Below are 19965 nucleotides of genomic sequence, written 5' to 3'. Positions count from 1 at the left end.
TGCAGAAACCACAAAACGCTGGTGGTGGTTCTGCATTCCCTCTGAGCTGCCATCCCATTCACAATCGAGTGCCAAACAAGCCAAGCAGCTGTTGTCAACAGAAGAACAAAGACTTTAACGGCTCCTCCTGTGAGAAATCTGGTTAATAGCCAAATAAAAACATGTCTCCAGGAAGCATTTGCAGCTTCAAAACATAAAGCTATGTGCTTAGTCCTAGAGATCATTTCCCATTATGCTTTCTTTCTAGGACAAAAATCCCTAGTTTTCTTACACTTGCAAGAGTCTGAGCTATTGATTCTCTAGTTACGTTCATATTCTCATTGGACTTGCTCAGTAAGGTTGATTTTTCCTTCAATAACTCCTTTTATGAATGTGGGATAGAAAGAGCATTTAAAGTGACTATTAAACTTGTGCTATTGCCAGGAGCTCTTACTACTACCAATACATTAAAAAAACCAATATATGATGCTGGCTAACAGGTTAAGACGTGTTGTTGCGTGCTTTGTTTCAAGTGAACTGCATGCTGGATCTTGAAGTCAGTCAGCTACTTTGAAAACTGGAGGCAACTCAGGATTTGGGAATACAAACGTAGTCATCTTCCTTTCTACCACAAAAAAAAGTAATTCTTATTTAATCTTTGCTCTTAAAAGAGCCAGCAGCTGTTCATGTTGGACAGGATGTAAGAAGGAATATATGCAAGCTGAAGCCAACATGATTTGAATTGAGGGCAAATCAGGTCATTAAAAAGCAGTCATGCAGACTGTACTATCTCTACAAACAATCTGCCTCCAAATTCAACTAACTGAGAGCTTAAGTTTGGGTTTTTCTTTTTTGGCTTTATTAGTCCTTAAGTTTACAAGTCCAAGGAGGAAGATACCGCCCCATTTTATCCCAGGGCACCCCTCAGGTAGTCAAGTGCCATTCACTGCAATGGGGTCAGAATATCACTCAGGTGAGAGATGGAGACCATGTGATACATAAATGAGCGATCCCACTTGACCCGATGTTTGCCCTTCTGTTGGTCATTTGAAACACATCACCAACTTTCTGTACAGATGCTTGGACAGCTTAGTCAATGTGTTTCATGTTGAGAAGCTTGTATACCTTGTTAGACTGAGGTGGAAAGGCTCACTTCAGTTTATGAGCTAATCTTGGAGCAAACACTGTCTGGAATTCAAGTGGAGGTGGAAGGTGAAGGTGGACACTGTAGTTGCATTAAAAAATAAACCTCTCTAGTTCTCTGAACCATTTTAAGAACAATGTTAATTCTTTGCCTGTTGCACTTTTAACAATTCCCCACCTTGCTTAGACCTAAACTTTCTTGCTTTGTTTAGATGAGCATCTGCACAAGATCAGATTGGTTTTTTTCGGTAGGCACCAGCAAATCCAAAATTTTACTGTGATAATACAAGGAGAAAGTAATGATCAAACAAACTGAGGTAGGTAGTAGTAGACATGTAAATATCAACCACAAATATTTCAGTAGAATAGCACACTGCTGTGCTAGTTTAAACTTTTATTATTGTCATCCACTCATCAAATAAAACACAATTTGTAAATGTTCAGTAAGGAAATGCATATTGTTCTGACAGCCTCTCCACTGAAGGCAGAGGGGTTTTTACCACTGGCTTGGAGGAACACAAGCCATCTGTTTGTGAAGTCAAGCCTACAGAACTATTTTTGGAAAGTCTACTCAAGGAACTTAAGAGCAAAATGAAGAAAACAAAAGGGAAGTAGCACAAGAATGCAGACTTCTAGAAATAGACCTGTTTTCCTGTACTGCTTCTCCAAAGAGACAAGGGCTTCATTTTCTTTCCCAAATACACTAACCCAAGAAACATCAAAAGTAATGAAGAGGTCAAAGAAAACTGATTCAGTTTGATTCCTTTGTGCTGTGTCAGGACAGCAAATTCAAGCCTGCCCTAAAAAGGGGAACTGATTTTCTCAAATATTCTTCAAGACTCTAAAAATGTGGCTTTCAAATGGTCAATGCAGTAGAATCTGAGTCCTTATTACTAAACCAGCTTAGCTGTAACATCCCACCTCCTCTCACAATACATAAGAGATCTCTCAAAGTACATGAAGCAAAGCAATTCAACTTGCGTTTGTCTCCTCATGCTCCTTCTGCAGTGTACCTGGTACTTGTATTTATAAAGTATTTCAGTACTTTCTGACACTTTTTATAATGCACAGGTTGTTCATGTAAGAGTCCCAAGTAATTCTCATCTGTTAGCTTGATTAGGGGTCTTTTAAAGAGGGCTGGGTTTGTAAGAAGCCCATGTAATTTTGCACTTCAGAAGTGGCTCGATAAGAAAGTATCCAAAATGGCACCAGCAGCATAGTTACGGTGTCACACAACCTGAGGATACCCCATGCATCTGCTACATGGTACTGTGAAAAAGTGGGTTTTGAAAAGAACGCTTGGTTAAATCTACATCTGTCATTTTACAAGCTCTGAACTAAACACAGCCAGCAGCTGAAAAATAAGTAGAAATACACAATGAACTATGTGCAGAAGACCACGGGTTTACCAAACCAGCATCTTGGGCATTTTACCTATTCTGCATGGGTTTTTGTTCTGTATGTGTAAACTACAAATTGATCAGTCAACAAGAAGTATCTCCAATTAGAAAAACAGAATGAAACCTGTTAAAGGAGTCTTTACCAGAAACTAAGCTGCAGGCTTAGAAGTCACAAAGCTAACAACTTCGGTTGTGTTGTTCTTAATTCCACTAAAAAGAGCACTAGAAAAAGAACAGACTAGCTGTTCCTACATTAGTGACTAATATTAGCTCCACTACATGAGGTATTACTGGGAGTTATCCAGCAATAGTCTGAGCTGTGCCAATGGAAAGTCAGGAGTTCAAGTAAGTAAGTATCTCTCATAGCTGTCAGTCTCCTGCACAGCAAACTGTTTATCTCTAGGCCAAAGCCAGAGCTACTTCAGTATCAGGTAATGGAAGTAAATTTCACATACTAACTCCTGAAGAGATGTGAGGGTTTTTTTTTCCTGTGAACCTGTACAACTTGATGTGTATTGTTTATGCATCCTTCCTCACAAACACTGCTGAGAAGACACATGTTTCATCTACAGTGCAATTGCAATATGGTGAATAGTCTATTTCAGTAATGCCTCACAGGCCAAACAAGCTCTTCACAGAGTAAGAAAAATGCAGCATGTTCAAGTAATTTCCATTACATAAGTATTGCATCTGTATAAACATGTAACTTCCATCGATACAAATATTCCATGTGTTTCATATTCATTTGTCAGGATAGGCTGTTTACATACCCTCAAATTAAAAGTGTGTGGAAAACCATTTACAGTTTCTGGGGTGCTTAATACTGGGGGCCTAATTTGCCTCCTGTTCCTCAGTTGCAAGGTCAGGTCACTGAGGAGGGGTTCTTAACCTGACTGATTTACATGGTTCTGATGACAAAATCTGAGTTCTGTTAGAGCTGCACATAGTGCTGATGTGTTTCAGCTAAGTCACCAGTTTGTTACAGCTCTCTTGTGCCCTTGCCAGACAACCACATACAGCTTAACTCAACCAAAAACAGTGCCACTGCACTGCTTAATACAAAGGCACACAGGTCTAACAAAGTCCTCCTGTACATAAGACAAGATGGACATTTTGCGTAGCTATGTAAAAGGCATCTTGAGTATCAGGAAAAACTTAAGTGTGAAAAGCTCATGCCCTTCCTCTGCTTTCCATGTATGTCTTCTCTGTGTGTGTTTTCGCTACGCTTCCTACTGGAATAGTATTAAGCTCATCCCAAATAACTCTGAGAAGAGCTAGTTGCAAAACTAAGAGAAAGTCAACAGCCCAAAAGCCTTTGCCCTGCTACAGGGCCAGGATCTAACATGGAATTTTCTCATTAGCTTTTCTGATTTCACAAATTGGAATCATGAAGTTGAAGTGATCTTAAAAGCCCAGGGCATGTCTGAATTTGAGAAGAGGAAGGAAGGATTAGTTCTCAATGGGCCAGAAGTAATGCGCAGCCATGGCCAGTGAGACTAGAGCTGCAATTTAGCCACAGTGCTGTCAGAACTTTATGTCAGCGCCTCATGTTCTCATTACATGTTGAGCAGTGGTACACATCTTGACATGTAATTTTAATAATAGCTTGTAAGTGTCAGTGATAATGTAATCTATTTAACAATGAGCCTAAAGATTATCCAGAAGACTGTATATTCTACTCTGTTAAAACAGCTAATCTGCATAAAACTTATGACAAGCCAGACCTTTTCAGTGTTTAATAAACTGGCTGAATATTCATTTTTAAGACACTGTCGAAATCAGTTTGGTCACAGATGACTATTTAAAGCCCACTCCAAAGCTAGTAAATACACCAAGGAAATAACACAAGAATCAGGGAAAAACAAATGCAACAACAAACCACCTCACATAAACCCAATGAAAGGCTGCATTCAGCCAAACCCCCCCACAATTAACATCAGCAATAATGGCTCTAATTCTAGCAAAACAGAGGGTAACATTTGATTCAAGTACTTACTGCCCACTTTTGTACAGGATTGGTGCAGGGCAGAGCAAAAAATCAGATTCCACGGTTTTTGGTCTTTCATCTGAAAAAAAAAAAAAAAATCCATCAACAATCACATGAGCTTAATACACCGTGCTGCTTCAATGAGAAGCTGATGTGTGCATATGCTGTAAAGACTCTTCCCTTCTCAGTACTGGTTTGGAAATGACTGGAGCTTGCAAGCAAGCAGGGCCAAGTCAGGGAATAAAGCTGCTGCTTTTCTGTAGCTGAACCTTGAAAACAGAAACCCAGAGTTGGCTTTAGCTGTGAGTGTGAACCATGTTATGCTGCTTACTTGATTTACTCAAGTCAGCTCATGCTCTTCCTAGAGACCATTTCCTAGAATCACCAGGGTTTTTGGAAGAGGATTCCTAATATTTGGAGGATGCCAGTTTGCTTCCAGTTAGCTCCAACGCTGCACACTATATTCAAGGACTGTTTTATTGTGATTGGAATGTCTATTTTGCCAGTGTTCTTCATGATTTGAGTCTCTAGCTGCTTGTAGAGCCTCTTAAACTAGACAGCATTTATTAGTGGAACCCTGTGCCCAGCAGAGCACACCCTTTCTGCAGTTGTGAAGAGGAGAGGGGGGAGCTCTTTTACCTCATGCGTTTGATAAGCTGGGAAAAAACCTGCTCCTGTGTGCAGAACCATCCCCCCAAACTTCCCCATGGCAGGACTGTGAATTTCTATACTAGAGCTGCCCCTGCAAGCATGGACTATTTCCTGATTAAGGGGTGAGAGCAGATAAATATGGAGATGACTGTCCTGCATTTAGGGAATGGGCAGACAGACAAGGGGTGTATGTAGGGGCAGCTGAAGGAGGAGCTGCTAGCATAAATGAGCTTTTCTTACGTGCAATATTGTGCACTGACTGCTTGGCCTAGATTTGGGGCTAGTTGTGAGGTGGGGAAGAGGGATTAGCACATTGCCATATGTTTTTGTCTTAATGGTATGTTTCCTAGATTATTTTTCTATCCCACAGCTACATTTGGCAGGTTTCCTTTCCAGCATTTGGTAATGGTTCCTTATAAATGCAAAAAGAGAAACACGCCAAATGCATCTTTTAAAACCAGAAGAACTGACAAAATAGGGGTTTGCTCTGAGGCTGGCCCCATAGCTATCAGTCAGGGGAACTCTGACATGAAAGTACATTCTCATGCAATACCCTCTGTTATGCCCTTATATAGTGAGGGCTCTTCTGAGAGACTGCCAGCATTTTGTAGAGGAGAATGCAATGACACATGAACAATTTTCCTTTCCTTGGGACTATCTCCTTCCTCCTGCTACTGCTCAAATGGCCCTTCTTACCTTTTTGTCCATCCATCCCAGCTCCACTGCTCTCTTCTAGCCTTGCTCTGAGACAAAAGTGCTAGGAGCCCAGCCCAAAGCTGTACAGAACAAGCTTACCTATAAGGGGAAGGATCACACTTCACTGTTTCCTTCCTCTACTACTCCCTAAACATTTGCTGTTGTCCACTGCCGACGATGAGAACCTGGGTGGGTGGTAGCAGGTCTCTGGCAAGATCCCATACAACAGATTGTGTTTTCATGCTGCAACATGCACACAAATACATCAGTGTGCTATTCCCCTCCCTTCGTGTGCTCTAGAGCACCCTTTCCTGAAGCCAAGGGGGGCAAAAAAAGGCAGCACAGAGATCTGGTTGGAAAATCTCCCATCAGATGCTAGCAAGTACTTGGGGCTTCATCCTGTCCAATAATTGTTATTTCTGCGATGGCAAAACAGATGTACATGTGCAGTACAACTATAAGAGACTTAAAAGTCAGAGAAATTAGAAATATAAATGAGAAAACATTTTAAAAGGTCATTTAAAGAAGGCAGCATGCCCCAGACATTCTTCAGTAACACTCATCTAAGCTGGTGAAAGGCTGCCTAGGTAGCCTGCTCCATGCCTGAGAAATGTTCACAGTGAGAGCCACTCTCCTAATACTTCACAATAGATCTGTGGCAGAATGTGAAGCATGTTGCCTCTTGTTTTCAGTGGACTGGGACAGCCCAACTTACTATTTTCAGCCCTGCAGCAGCCCACATTTCACAATTACTTTGGCCATTCTTCCTTTCCTGCAGGTGTAACCAAGTGAACTTCCCTGTCTTACAGCCTGTGCTCTGGATTTCAGCCCATCCTTGACAGCTTCCTCCAGACACTCTCCACAATGAGTCCCTTGCTTGTAGCACGGAGCACATCAGAATCCCAGTTTCCTAGGGTTCCTCGGCAGCACAGCTGTCTGAAGTCAGACAGCACTGCAACCTACCAATCTTTAAGTACTGAAAGCCTATTTGGTATATGCTGCTAGCACTATTATTAAATAATGGTAATACTTGTAGTTTGGTAATAGCACCCACCAGCAGGACAGAGGAAGTTTACATTTGTGATCCTTATGGAAGATGGCAAAACCCCTCCTTAAGCTGTGTTCTACAGGTCCTTATCTCCAGCAGTACCTTAAAGCACCCCATCAGAAGATCCTGAATGGTACAGAGGCCACTACAAATATAACTTTGTTGATGCAAGCCTCAAAACACTCATGTAAAGAACATATGTGCTATTACTTTTATTTCCCAAATAGACAGACTGGGGTGTAGAGAAGTGACTGCTCACGGTAACCAACAAGTCAGGAGCAAAGCAGGAATAGAACTAAGGAGTCCTGAGGACTTGCAAACCAGCCACTTCAGTTGAAATTTCAGTTTGAATTATCTTCAGGTCAGATATCTGATGTCTCAGCTGTTTAACCTAGATAGTGTGAGATGACTTCTAGTCATCTGAAACTAAGACTGTTTCCCCACTTCTCCAAGTAAGCAAGGTCCAGAGTGATGATAAATACATCACTGCATCAGTCATTTTGCCCCGCTGCAACTGTAGCTCTTTTTGAATCTAATTGATGCAACAAGTTAAAGTAAGCAAGCTACAGTTTAACATAGGAAAATGAAGGTGACAATTGCATCTAAAGGGAAATTGAAACAAGCAGTTCTTTACACAGGTTGCCTTTATCCAGAATTACTGTTCTTCAAAATTATTTTAGATGTTTAACAGGCAGGAGAGATTGGCAGTCTGTTCAAATATATATGATATCCAAAGTGAGGAAGAAAATGTACTGGAAAACACATGTGCTACTGGGGAGGAATTTAAGACAAATATAAAAATCAGCTAGCAGGGAGAGAAAAAATGAGTTGGACTTTTTCTTTCTAGTCTGGCTTGCTTCTAAAGGACACTACTTAGAGCAAGAAAGACAATGTACTTATATTAGCCATTCAATTTAATTCCTTAGTATAAAAAAACGGCAGAGGTTTCTATTAATGGCTTTTTGTTCACCATCACCTACCTTGTGTCAGTTCAGGGAACAGAGCAGTGCAAGGACACTAACCCAAATTCCAGCATGACTTTTCATCTGCCCTGGGGCAAGTTAATGCACTGAGCAAGACAAGACCAAGTCCAGAATCTTTTGCTGAAAGTTACATTCCCCATGAGCATACTTACTTAACCAGAGATCAAGAAGAAAATAGTCTGCACTCTACTTCTCAATTACTTTTAGAGCTTTTCTACCTTCTACAGCACTCCATTCAGTAGAAGTTCCCCAGTGAGATATGGACAAAATAGTACCAACTGTTCTGACTTGGCCTTATTCAGTGCTGCTGCAGGAGCTCCAGGAAGAGGACTAACTCCATGTCACAGAGGGGCATTCACACCCTGCCAAGCCCCTGAACCAAACAGCACAATGGCTATACCTCTGGTACACCAGAGAGAGCAGGCAGAGATGCTCCAGGACAACAAGGCAGGTGAACGTAACAAAACAGTGCCTTCTGGAATCATGATAAGAGCCTGCGTCTTGGCTTGGGCCTTCTTACAAGAAGGGGCACTCAGCTGATATACTCTGTGGTCATTTTTTTTCCTTCAGCAAATACCTGCTTACTTGAACATCAGAAGCCAGACAGTTATCACCAGGTTAATTCACATGGTCAGCTGGGCTGCCAAACACCAGGCACAGTTTACAGCTTATGGCAAGCAGTAGCAAATTCAAGCCACTAGGCAAGATGTGAAATAACTTGCATCCTTTTACTAATCCTCAGAGCCTTTCCTGTTTTCCTCCACTTTGATATTTTTCTCTTTGGATTTTAATTAAATGAGGTAATGAGAAACAAAATAAATCACATACTGGGAAATAACAAGGCAGATAATATCAAACATGAATACTTACAAATTGTAGTTCCATTCACTTGATAGGTACAACTAATGCCATCAGTTTTGCCTCCAAGAGTTAAGCCACTTCCTCTAAGAACAACCTGAAATTCCTCTGGAGAGAAAAGCAAAAACCCAAAATCACTAATTTAGTGCACTGCAGTAAGTTAGGCAAGAATTTCAATACAGCTTGCAATAAACACAGTAATGCTTAAAACTTACTCAGGTCTCTTTTCTGTAAGTGGCCCTTGGTACTGCATTCATCAGTTAGGTCACTATAGGAAAACTTAAGATTTATTCCCAGATCTTAATCATTGAGGCAGCCCTACTGAAATGGAGGTTAATTCTGACTGTGAACAGGATCTGGGGCTCAGTTGCACAGTAAGAAACAATCTTTCAGTGATAAATGAGAAATCTGGGTCTCATAACTAGATGACTCCCCAGACCTGGCTCAGGCCGACTTCAAGTGCCAGATGAAGAAAACACTTCTCCTTAGTGCTATTTCTCTGGAGGCTGTGGAAGGGCCATGCTATTTGTGAGTTGTGCAGAGGAGGAGTGAAAATGGTTGGTTTATCAAGGCCACGAGTTTCATTGAAACAATCCATGTTGTTAGAGAAACATTAAAATACGGAGGTTTTGCAACTCCCTGATTTGGATTGGTCTCAACTTATCTGTAGATTGTGAAACCCATAAAGCAGACCAGCCCTTAAAATTTTGTGCAACTCTTCTACTTAATAAATGTATTTCCCCTCGCTGCACAAAAATGCAGTTAAATGCTTTACCGCTTAAACTCCACAGACTTAGGATCAGGCCACTTAGAAATATTGTCATGTATTTATATGAACATATATGTTAACAGGATTCTCAAACTTAAAACCATGATAGTATGCAAGTGTCACAGAATAAGTTCCATAGTTTTGAATATGAGGGCACGACTAAGGGTAGAGGGCCAGTTAAATGCCTCTCAACTTAGAAACATAGAATCATAGAATAGTTAGGGTTGGAAAGGACCTTTAGATCATCTAGTTCCAACCCGCCTGCCGTAGGCAGGGATGCCTCACACTACTAGACCATGTCACCCAAGGCTTTGTCCAACCTGGCCTTGAACACCGCCAGGGATGGAGCATTCACAACTTCCCTGGGCAACCCATTCCAGTGCCTCACCACCCTAACAGGAAAGAACTTCTTCTTTATATACAATCTAAACTTCCCCTGTTTAATTTTGAACCCGTTACTCCTTGTTCTATCACTAAAGTCCCTAGTGAAGAGTCCCTCCCCAGCATCCTTACAAGCCCCCTTCAGATACTGGAAGGCTGCTATGAGGTCTCCACGCAGCCTTCTCTTCTCCAGGCTGAACAGCCCCAACTTTCTCAGCCGATCTTCAGACGGGAGGTGCTCCAGTCCCCTGATCATCCTCGTGGCCCTTCTCTGGACTTGTTCCAACAGTTCCATGTCCTTTTTATGTTGAGGACACCAGAACTGCACACAATACTCCAAGTGAGGTCTCACAAGAGCAGAGCAGAAGAGCAGGATCACTTCCTTCGACCTGCTGGTCATACTCCTTTTGATGCAGCCCAGGATACAGTTGGCTTTCTGGGCTGGGAGCACCCACTGCCAGCTCATGTTAAGTTTCTCATCGACCAACACCCCCAAGTCCTTCTCCGCAGGGTTGCTCTGAATCCCTTTTCTGCCCCGCCAGTAGCTGTGCCTGGGATTGCTCTGACCCAGGTGTAGGACCTTGCACTTGGCATGGTTAAACTTCATAAGGCTGGCATCAGCCCACCTCACAAGCGTGTCAAGGTCCCTCTGGATGGCATTCCTTCCCTCCAGCATTATCAACTGAACCACACAGCTTGGTGTCATCAGCAAACTTGCTGAAGGTGCACTCAATCCCACTGTCTATGTCACTGACAAAGATGTTGAACCAGACTGGTCCAACTAGTTCTTTATCCACCGAGTGGTCCACCCATCAAATTGATGTCTCTCCAATTTAGAGACAAGGATGTCGTGTGGTTCAGAGTCGAATGCTTTGCACAAGTCCAGGTAGATGACATAAACTGCTCTACCCCTGTCCATCAGTTCTGTAGCCCCATCACAGAAGGCCACCAAATTGGTCAGGCAGGATTTCCCCTTAGTGAAGCCATGCTGGCTGTCACAAATCACCTTGTTGATTTTCATGTGCCTTAGCATGCCTTCCAGGAGAATCTGCTCCAAGATTTTGCCAGGCACAGAGGTGAGACTGACTGGCCTGTAATTCCCTGGATCATCCATTTTCCCCTTCTTGAAAATGGGGGTTATATTTCTCTTTTTCCAGTCATCGGGAACTTCACCTGACTGCCATGATTTTTCAAATATGATGGACAGTGGCTTAGCAACTTCATTCACCAGCTCCTTCAGGACCCACGGATGGATTTCATCAGGTCCCGTGGACAAAACTTCCACATATATTACCTAAGCTATGAGAGGAGGCCCTGGAAGACACCTCTTTTAGGACAAAAATGAGGCAACAGGGAAGGATCTGATCTTTCTTTAACTCCTTGAGGGTTTTTCAAATACGGATGTTTTATTCTAGAGACCTGTAAGGTTTTCTTTTAGGTACCTCAGGAAATCCATGCTATAATAATCAAATATTATTTTAACATTATAGAAACTCACCTCCTACACAGACACTGGATGGCTCCAAATATAAAATCTCAGTGCATGACTGCTTCAAAACCTATTATAAAGGAGGAAACAAGTCACAGATAGGTCTGTGTGCTATTTCAGTGAGAAATATGATTTAACCAAACACTTGTTCCTAGAAGAAAGATGTGCATAGCCACAGGTTTGATAAGCCTAAGTCTCGTTTTGCAGGGTATTGCCTTGACCATGCAGAACTTCTGCAGACATGCACAGTCAAGTCTCCTAGGAGTTCAGAAGATTTGGACAGTTCATTAAATCGACGGCAGTCTTGTAAACAATGATGTCTGATATTTGTGTTTAAATTTCTGTTCAGATCCCTAACCTAATTTTCCAGGAACCCCAATCCTAAAGTTCAAGCCAAAAATTAGTCACAAAGAGCCTGATCCAAAAGTTAATCCGGTCAAAAGCAGTCTTCCAACAATCTGCATGTCAAGCCAAGTGCACATTATTCCAAGTACTGGCATCATGCCCTCTGTAAAGCACAGCAAGAATGCAGAGTGCTCTTGACGTGCTGCCGTCTGTAGGACGGGGGTTTTTTCACTGCCGTACCAGCCTGCTTTGATTCTCCAATCAGTCAAGGAATATGATTCCTAAAGGCTGGGATAAAACAACACTCTTACAGGTGACTTGGAAATACAAAGGATGGAATGCAAGAGAAAGGAGGTACTAGCACCTTTGACAGATTTGTACTTCTGGAGGTCTCAGATGCTACCCTTAGTTTCAGCCAAGTCACATTTTACTGTTTACAAACAGAGCGATCACATTATCCATGGTCAAGCAGAGGCATGAATAGCAACCAGGTGTTGCAGACCACTTCAGTTTCCATTCAAAGCTTGTCTGTCTACAACTGCTGCTGGATTGTAATGGTGAGATCACTGCCAGGATCTCAGTCCCACAGCAGGGCCCGTCTCTTGCTTATTACTGTTGTCCAGGAGGAAGATGTGACACCTATGACAGAAATGTTAATCCCCCTCTCTAAGCAGGTAATGGGATTTCTGCTAACTCAAGGGGAATGAGTTTCTTTAAATTTTCAGGATTAGACATATAAACAATCCACAACTTCCTTCTACCTTTCCATGGTAATGTGTGATTTTATTTTATTTTTTCCCCAATGGTTTTAAGTTTTTCTCTCAGAAAACTTTTGTGATGTCTAGATAGCTTTCCCTGTAATAACTCAAAAGGTCTTAGGAGACATTCATATATACTACTGCATGGAATCAATTCAGGCCCTTGCAATCAGGTGCATAGTGGAAAGTCCTGTTTTCATCCCCTCTCTATTTCCATTTGCCAGAATTTTGCCTGCTCATGAGCTGGCTGAATGTCAGTAAATGTAACTCTGTCTTACTCTTAACTCCTCATTCTCTGCTTTAAGTACATCTCTCTTGTTTATTTTGTCTATTTATCACTGCTAGTGATTTCTGTTGCCCCACAGCAATCTAGGCCTGCTAGAAATCCAGGCCCAGCAGAAACAATATATTTGTCATTATGCTGACAAAAAGCATGCCAAGCTCCAAGGAAAAGAATAGCCTGCCTCATTTATCACTCCCCATATCACCTGTTTCCCCACAAACTGTTGTGCACAAATCATCTTTTTTAGCCCTTAAAACCCCATTTATAAACATTAAGGAGTATTTTAAAAGAGAGCCCTTGCAGGCACACACATCTGGATGAGACACAGCGAGAGAGAACTTTGGAAAGAATGTAGGTCCAAGTTGGCCGGTTTATATTAGCTGAGGCTCTCATCGCAATTCCTAAAAGGGACTTAGCTTTTTGATTCTTAGCTCAGTGTAGAGAGAGGAAATGTTATGCAGTTTGGGGCAGAGGTTGGGAGGGGGAGGAGGACTATTATGTGCAAAATAAAATACTGATTTACTGATTATTTTTTTCTGATTTTGAAATCAGAGCATTGGTGCAAAGGGTCAAAACCCATTAACTGTACCACATGCCACCACTCTTAATGATTTGGCTCACAACAATATGGTAACTTGTATTTAGCTTTCATAATGCCAAACGTGAAAATATTTTCCAAGCAATCACCACTTGTCCTGTCACAGGTGGGAGAGGAGAACATATTTTTGCATCTTGAAATGATATATAGAAACTTGGAGTCTTTCTTCTTTTCCTGCTCTGGCTCTCACTTTTTTCTATCTATCTGTTTTAATCTTCTTTTTTTTTCTCACTCTTTCCATGCAAGCTGTTTCTTCCAAGCTAGCACACTGCATTCCAATAAAAAGCTAATCTCTTCCCTTTAGGAATGAAGTGAAAGCATCTTAGCCATGTTGCCTCATGACCCATCTTCATTATTAAGTAAGCCCTCATCTCTAGATCAGGGCTGTTCCTGTTTCACCCCTTCTAGTACCACACTGAAATCACCTTTTAGCAACAGCTCATGAAGGATTTTCCAAGTTGCATGTAAGTTATCCAAGTTCTCCTTTTCAAGATGCTGGTGTTTCACCACAAAGTTAAAGGGGTAAGCCCAGGGCTCATACACAGTATGTATGCACAGCTGAAATCTAGTACCCTTGCCACTTCTGCAGCCCAAGATGGGGGATCTGACCCATCCCAACAGTAACAGCTTTTAAGGGAGCTCCAGTTGTGTGACAGAAGCACATTTAACAATGGCAACATAGAAACCAAAACATGTATATAACTTCACCTCCCTCCTCCACACCAGCCCCTCCCACTCCTTTTAAAAACTTTATTTTGCTGTGGAAACTTGGGCTGAAGAGTCAGCAAGATCAAAATCAACTCTATGAAAAACTGTATGACACTCTTTCTTTCCCATTTCAGGATAATCAAATGCAAATTCGTTATTTAGAAACCTGCTGCCCACAAGGCAAGTTGGAATGATCACTATGTAAGACCATCCTTGGATAGGCTAGTTAAACAGGTCTGCTGACAGAAAATAGATTTAAATAAGGCTATAAATTGCCTTAGTGCCCTGGGCTCAGTGATAGCAGCCATTTTTCTCCTTCTTAGTAGCTGGTGCAGAGCTGCATTTTTTACTTTACTCTGAGAACAATGCTGGTAACATACCAGTGTTTTAGTTGTTGCTAAGTAATGCTTGCCCCAATTCAGGACTTTTCAGTCTCTCATGCTCTGCCAGTGAGGAGGGGCACAAGAAGCCGGGAGGAAGCAGAGACAGGACACCTGACCCAAACTAGCCAAAGGGGTATTCCATACCACAGCACATCATGCCCAGTATGTAAACTGGAGGGAGTCACCCAGAACGCCTGGATCGCTGCTCAGGTCACGCTGGGTATCAGTCATCGGGTGGTGAGCAATGATATTGTGCATCACTTCTGTTTATTGTTTTTTTTTCCTTTCCCCTCTTATTTTTATATTCTCTCCCCTTGTTATTTTCCTTATCATGATAATTATTAGTGGTAGTAGTAGTAGTTTTGTATTATACTTTAGTTATTGGACTGTTCTTAACCCATCGGATTTGCATTCTTTCAATTCTTCTCCCCAGTCCTCCAGAAGTTGGGGTGGGGGAGAGAGAGCAAGCGGCTGTGCGGCTCTGAGTTACCAGTTGGGCTTAAACCAAGACACTTAGTTTAACAGTATGCACTGAGAGTTCATGTCATCCATTTTGTTACCAGAGCTCCACACCAAATACACGGCTCTCCTCTCCCAGGCTCGCAAAGACTTTTCTTCTAGCCTCAACCACTAGCCATCCCAGAAAGAAACATTTCCCCAAAAACCCAAGTACAAAACAGAATTGAAACCAGTTAGCCTGTGCTCAGTTTTCTTACAGCTTCAGAAATGAAGAAGTGTGGAGAACTGTCCTGCTTTCACCAGTAGCAGTCATTTTTCTCCTTCTTTGTAGCTGGTGCAGTGCTGTGTTTTTGACTTTCAGCCTGGGAACAACGTTGGTAACACCAATGTTTTTAGTTGTTGCTAAGTAATGTTTACTCTGACCAAGGACTGAGTCTCATGCTCTGCCAGGGAGAGGGGCACAAGAAGCCGGGAGGAAGCAGAGACAAGACACCTGACCCAAACTAGCCAAAGGGGTATTCCATACCACAGCACATCATGCCCAGTACATAAACTGGGGGCAGTTACCCAGAAGGGCTACATCGCTGCTCAGGTCAGGCTGGGTATCAGTCAGCGGGTGGTGAGCAGCTGTATTCTCTTCACTTGTTATTTCCCTTATTATTATTATGGGTGGCAGCAGTAGTGGTTTTGTGTTATACCTTCGTTACTGGACTGTTCTTATCTCAACCCATGGGAGTTACATTCTTTCAATTCTCCTCCCCATCCCTCTGGGAGTAGTGGGAGGAAGAAGGTGGGGGAGTGAGCGAGCAGCTGTGTGGTTCTGAGTTACCAGCGGGGCTTAAACCACAACACGGATCTTCTGAGTAGTTCCTCAAAGTGTGAGACTGAACTGTGCTGTGCAGAACACCAGTTCTACACACAGAGGCTAATCAAAGTGGAGAGGGTCACATCACAGAATCAACTAGGTTGGAAAAGACCTTTAAGATCAAGTCCAACCATAATGAACACAGCTGTAAGCTTGTCAGTTTAACACATTAGGAAACACGTTTGGGGGTTGGAACTAGGTGATCTTAAGGTCCTTTCCAACCCAAACCATTCTGTGATTCTATGTGGGGCTGCTGGAAAGAGAAGGAAATAGAGTTCTGCTCTTCAAGGTAGTCTCTTGTACTCAAAAAAAACAAAAAAAAAGAGACATGAAATTCAGGTCCCAAACTTCCTCTTGTTTAACAGCAAACAACAAAACAACAGACTGCTGAGGAAACCCTTTTCTGTAGCTCCTCCATATACAGGATTTGTTACTTCACTGCCATATTGCAGTAGCACCAGCCGAGCAGCTAAGATTAAAAACGTCATGCTGTTTTCCACAGTTATTACAACAGCTACCTCAGTAACAAGCACACGAAGGCAGCTTATGTTCTGTGCTGAACACACTGCTCAGCACAGCTCCTGAGGACTGCTGGAAGACAGAGAAGCCTCTAAGGCTTTTGGTGAAATCACATCTTACAGCTATTAAACAAATGGATACTGTACAATTTCCATAGCACTTCTCAGTAATGCAAGTTATTCACTCAGGAATACTTCTGAAAACAGAAGTTACCAGAATAAAGGCATCTGAGACATGGGCACTCAAAACCAAATTCTCCCTTGCTGTAGACTCACTGACTTGAGCTGCAGTGCCTGACTACCCTTCCTAAAGAAGTGGTTTAGCATTTTTGTCATTAATAAAACATTTAATTCTATTAGAGATGTTTTACAGAAATGCTGTCGGTTTCTGACCTGTATGTGTCTGAACTGAAAAACAGGATCATGTTTTGTCAGATTTAAGCTTCAGAAACAATACACCTACACAAATAATTACACTAGCATAGAAAAGGCAGATGTCCCTGCAATAAACAGCAAAAAGGCAGCCAAACCACAAGATGATACAAGGCACACTAGTGCTTACAGGCTTTGCAAGCTCCACCTCTGTTTATAAATTTTGCCTTGTCATAAATGTTGCCCCTGCTTTATGCAAACATTTCTTCCCATTGAAAACATATGGCTTCTGCATCTTCCAGTACCTCTTAAAACTGTCACACACTGGGCCCAGCTCTGCGTGGACTCACTTTTCACCTTGGCTACTGCCTCTTAAAGGTTCTTGGACTAGAAACAGTAAAGCAGCACTGCAGCTTTGTAAGTATTTTGACTACCATGCACTCAGAACATACTGTGGAACAGAGCTGTACATGCGGTACAGCATTACATGCAGGCTGAAATAACTTTCCCTTCCAGCACTTTAATGAATTTCATGTTCCAAGAAACGGTGAGAACAATGCAGCAGCAACAAGCCATGGAGCAACCCAACTGTACATCGACAATTAACAAAATACGCTAAGTGTCAAGTTATTTCCCAGCACCATTTGGTTTTGCTTAGCCCCAGTATGCAGTTAGGAAGGTTTTGGCAGCGGTCAGCACTATAAATCATAACTCACGTGGCATCTGTTCCTCCCCGGAACTGCACACTGAGGTCAGGATTTGGGACTGGTCGTCAGCACAGCTGAATTCACTATTGAACCACTATCACAATTTGTAAGTCTACTGTTGTGACACTAGAAAATGATATTTGGATGTAAGGTGTTTGATTCCCAGGAAAAACACCAGCATAACAGTGAACTGCTGCCAATCCCACATCAGGCCAGCTTGGCTCTTTACAGAGGAAGGCGTGTGGTTCTGTGAACAGAAGTGCATGTATTGTAAGAAAATAAATGCCTCTAACTTGCTCTTTCCAGAACCTTTCCCTTTCCCTGTTCACCTTTAAAACAAAATACTTGCTATACCCACATATGGCAAGACATGTGCAAATCATGCTGTCAGCGCAATATAATCACTTTTTGGACAGTCTGTGTGCAAAACTACATTCACAGCAGTAGTAGCTCCTGCTCAGTGCAGAGGGGCTTGTGCCTGGAGCATGGCCTATTGATACATTGCCAGCCATTCATGTGTACATTCGCTGCAAAATGTGCGCTTCTCAATTCAGAAAGATGGCAAAACAGCACTAAAATAAAATCCTTAAATGGTAGTCTAACAGTAAATTCTATGGGGATTTCCATCCCATTTTCTTTCTTCTCTTCCTTCCAAATGTGGGGTTCATCCTTTTCTCTAGGGATGCTCTAAACACAACATCTAGTGAGCAAAATGCAGCCATGAGGAAAGCAGACAGGAACTACGGTAAACTGCAAACATAATTAAAACTGTTCATATTGCGACATGTGAAGAGAATGTGGTTCTCCTCATGTACTGTGCCAAGGACCTCTCAGTTAACCATGAAACCTGCATCACAAAATGCTGCATCTTCCTCGCTTTCACCCTCGATCAAGACATACTGGCAACCATGCTGCAGTTAGTCACCCACAATCTTGTAATTGTTACCACCAAACACAGCTACTTCATTTGATAAAATGTACTGAAAAAAGGGCTGCAGGAAGGGACAATGGCACAGGCAACAGCTAACTCAAAGCAATGTCTGAGAGGGCCCTCATCACATAACAGCACTTTATATTACCATTACTAGCCTCAGTGGGATCTGTGCACATAGACAAAACCTGTTGCAATTGCCAAGTGTGATGCTCAAGTTTACTGGGTTCTTTACTGACTGGGATTGCCTACACCTTTTGCCTCCCAGTAAGTGCTGATCAGGGAATGCCACACACCTGTATAATCTATTTAGGTGGACCACAGTTGCTGTGAAGTTGTAAGTGGAGTTTAGGGTTTCTGGGCTGGGGTTGTGTGGAGTTGTTGGAGGATGTGGAACAATGCTCTTGAGTTAGTCCCTTCTCTGGTAAATTAATACATTCTTGAGATTTGTCCTAGCATGGAGTTGTGAAACTCCTCAGAGGAATGAATACTGAAAATAGCGTTCTAGTTCTGTTTGTTTAGTAGCTTTGAGCTAGGTTGGGCTGGTGGCCTGTCTGGCCAGCCCAAGTCAAGCAGGGCCTATCAAAGCTCAGTTCACACAGATGGTTAGTTTAGTTCTGGAAATGATTTTGCTTCTATGATTCTTTTGTGATAACTGGCTGAACTAGGAATGGACTGAACCCATGTTTCCATGTGTTTTTATTTTTCTATCAGTCATTTCAAAGTACTACTGGCAGCTGCATTCCTCATTTTTGGTTGGGTTTTTTTCTGTAACTCAGAACTTCATACACACACATTGTTGCTGAGACAGTAAACAGGAAATGCAAGTAAAGGAGGAGGTGTTTAATTAAAATGAACTCATTTGCTAATTTTGTTTTAGAGAATGAAATGCTCACTGTCAATAGATCAGTATTTTTCACACTGAATTTGCTGAATGTTACAGCATGTGAAAGTGAGTATGTGATGGTGAAAAACTGTGGCTATCTGTATGTTAGTATTATTACAGGTTTCTCTCATTCAAGAGCTGTGTTTTTCTATTTGAGTGGGAGCTGTGCCCCCTTATATTGTGATAAGAGTAAACTTTAAACCTGGCATAGGTTACAGGAGAAAGTTAATCTAAGCAGAGCCCTTGTTTTCAGCGTTTACACTTTTGTGCCCTTAATCATACTCAGGATTTTTAAGTCAAAAGCACCCCTTAGGCTCTAGACAGGCCAGCTTCTCCATGAAGCAACCAATGTTTAAACTCCCTGAAGTGAACTACTTATTTCCAAAGTGAAATCTTGCATTCTTTTGGATAGTATCCCAAGGTCCATCTCATTAGGATCTGAACTTAATGAAAAAGAAAAGTATGAAAAAAAAAAACAAAACAACAAAAATCCCAAAACACAAAACCCATGGGATCCATGTGCAAAATTAAATTCCATGCTGTATATATGGACTGGTCTCACATCATGTGTCTCATGTGAAAGCAACCCCTACCTTTTTCCATTTTTTTCCCCCAGTGCTGATCTGTGCAGAAAGCAATGAGGCAACAAACCACCTCACACTAGACAGAAGACAATCAAACCAAGATAACTTGCAATGAAACATGTGCTTTCATAGGAAACACCATGTCAGTGATTCTCTCCAGCAAAGTTACAGCAAGGGAACTACA

The 19965-nt window shown here is 42.0% G+C and overlaps 1 protein-coding gene across 2 annotated transcripts in view; it reads right to left on the bottom strand.

The window, feature by feature from the left end:
- ANTXR2 (ANTXR cell adhesion molecule 2) overlaps positions 1-19965 on the bottom strand; it is a 109542-nt gene that overhangs the window by 69073 nt on the left and 20504 nt on the right. For both annotated transcript variants that reach the window (XM_061443894.1, XM_061443902.1), the window contains exons 8-10: positions 11394-11454; positions 8758-8853; positions 4519-4588 (exon numbers count right to left, since the gene is read on the bottom strand). In XM_061443894.1, the coding sequence (XP_061299878.1) occupies positions 4519-4588; positions 8758-8853; positions 11394-11454 (227 nt within the window). The remainder of the gene's footprint in view (positions 1-4518; positions 4589-8757; positions 8854-11393; positions 11455-19965) is intronic.

Source organism: Pezoporus flaviventris, unplaced genomic scaffold (assembly GCF_033815535.1).
Source record: "Pezoporus flaviventris isolate CSIRO_AGI_PZ_B2104156 unplaced genomic scaffold, CSIRO_AGI_Pfla_v1 ptg000002l, whole genome shotgun sequence".
Taxonomy (NCBI): Eukaryota; Metazoa; Chordata; class Aves; order Psittaciformes; family Psittacidae; genus Pezoporus; species Pezoporus flaviventris.
This window is presented reverse-complemented; position numbering and strand designations above follow the sequence as displayed.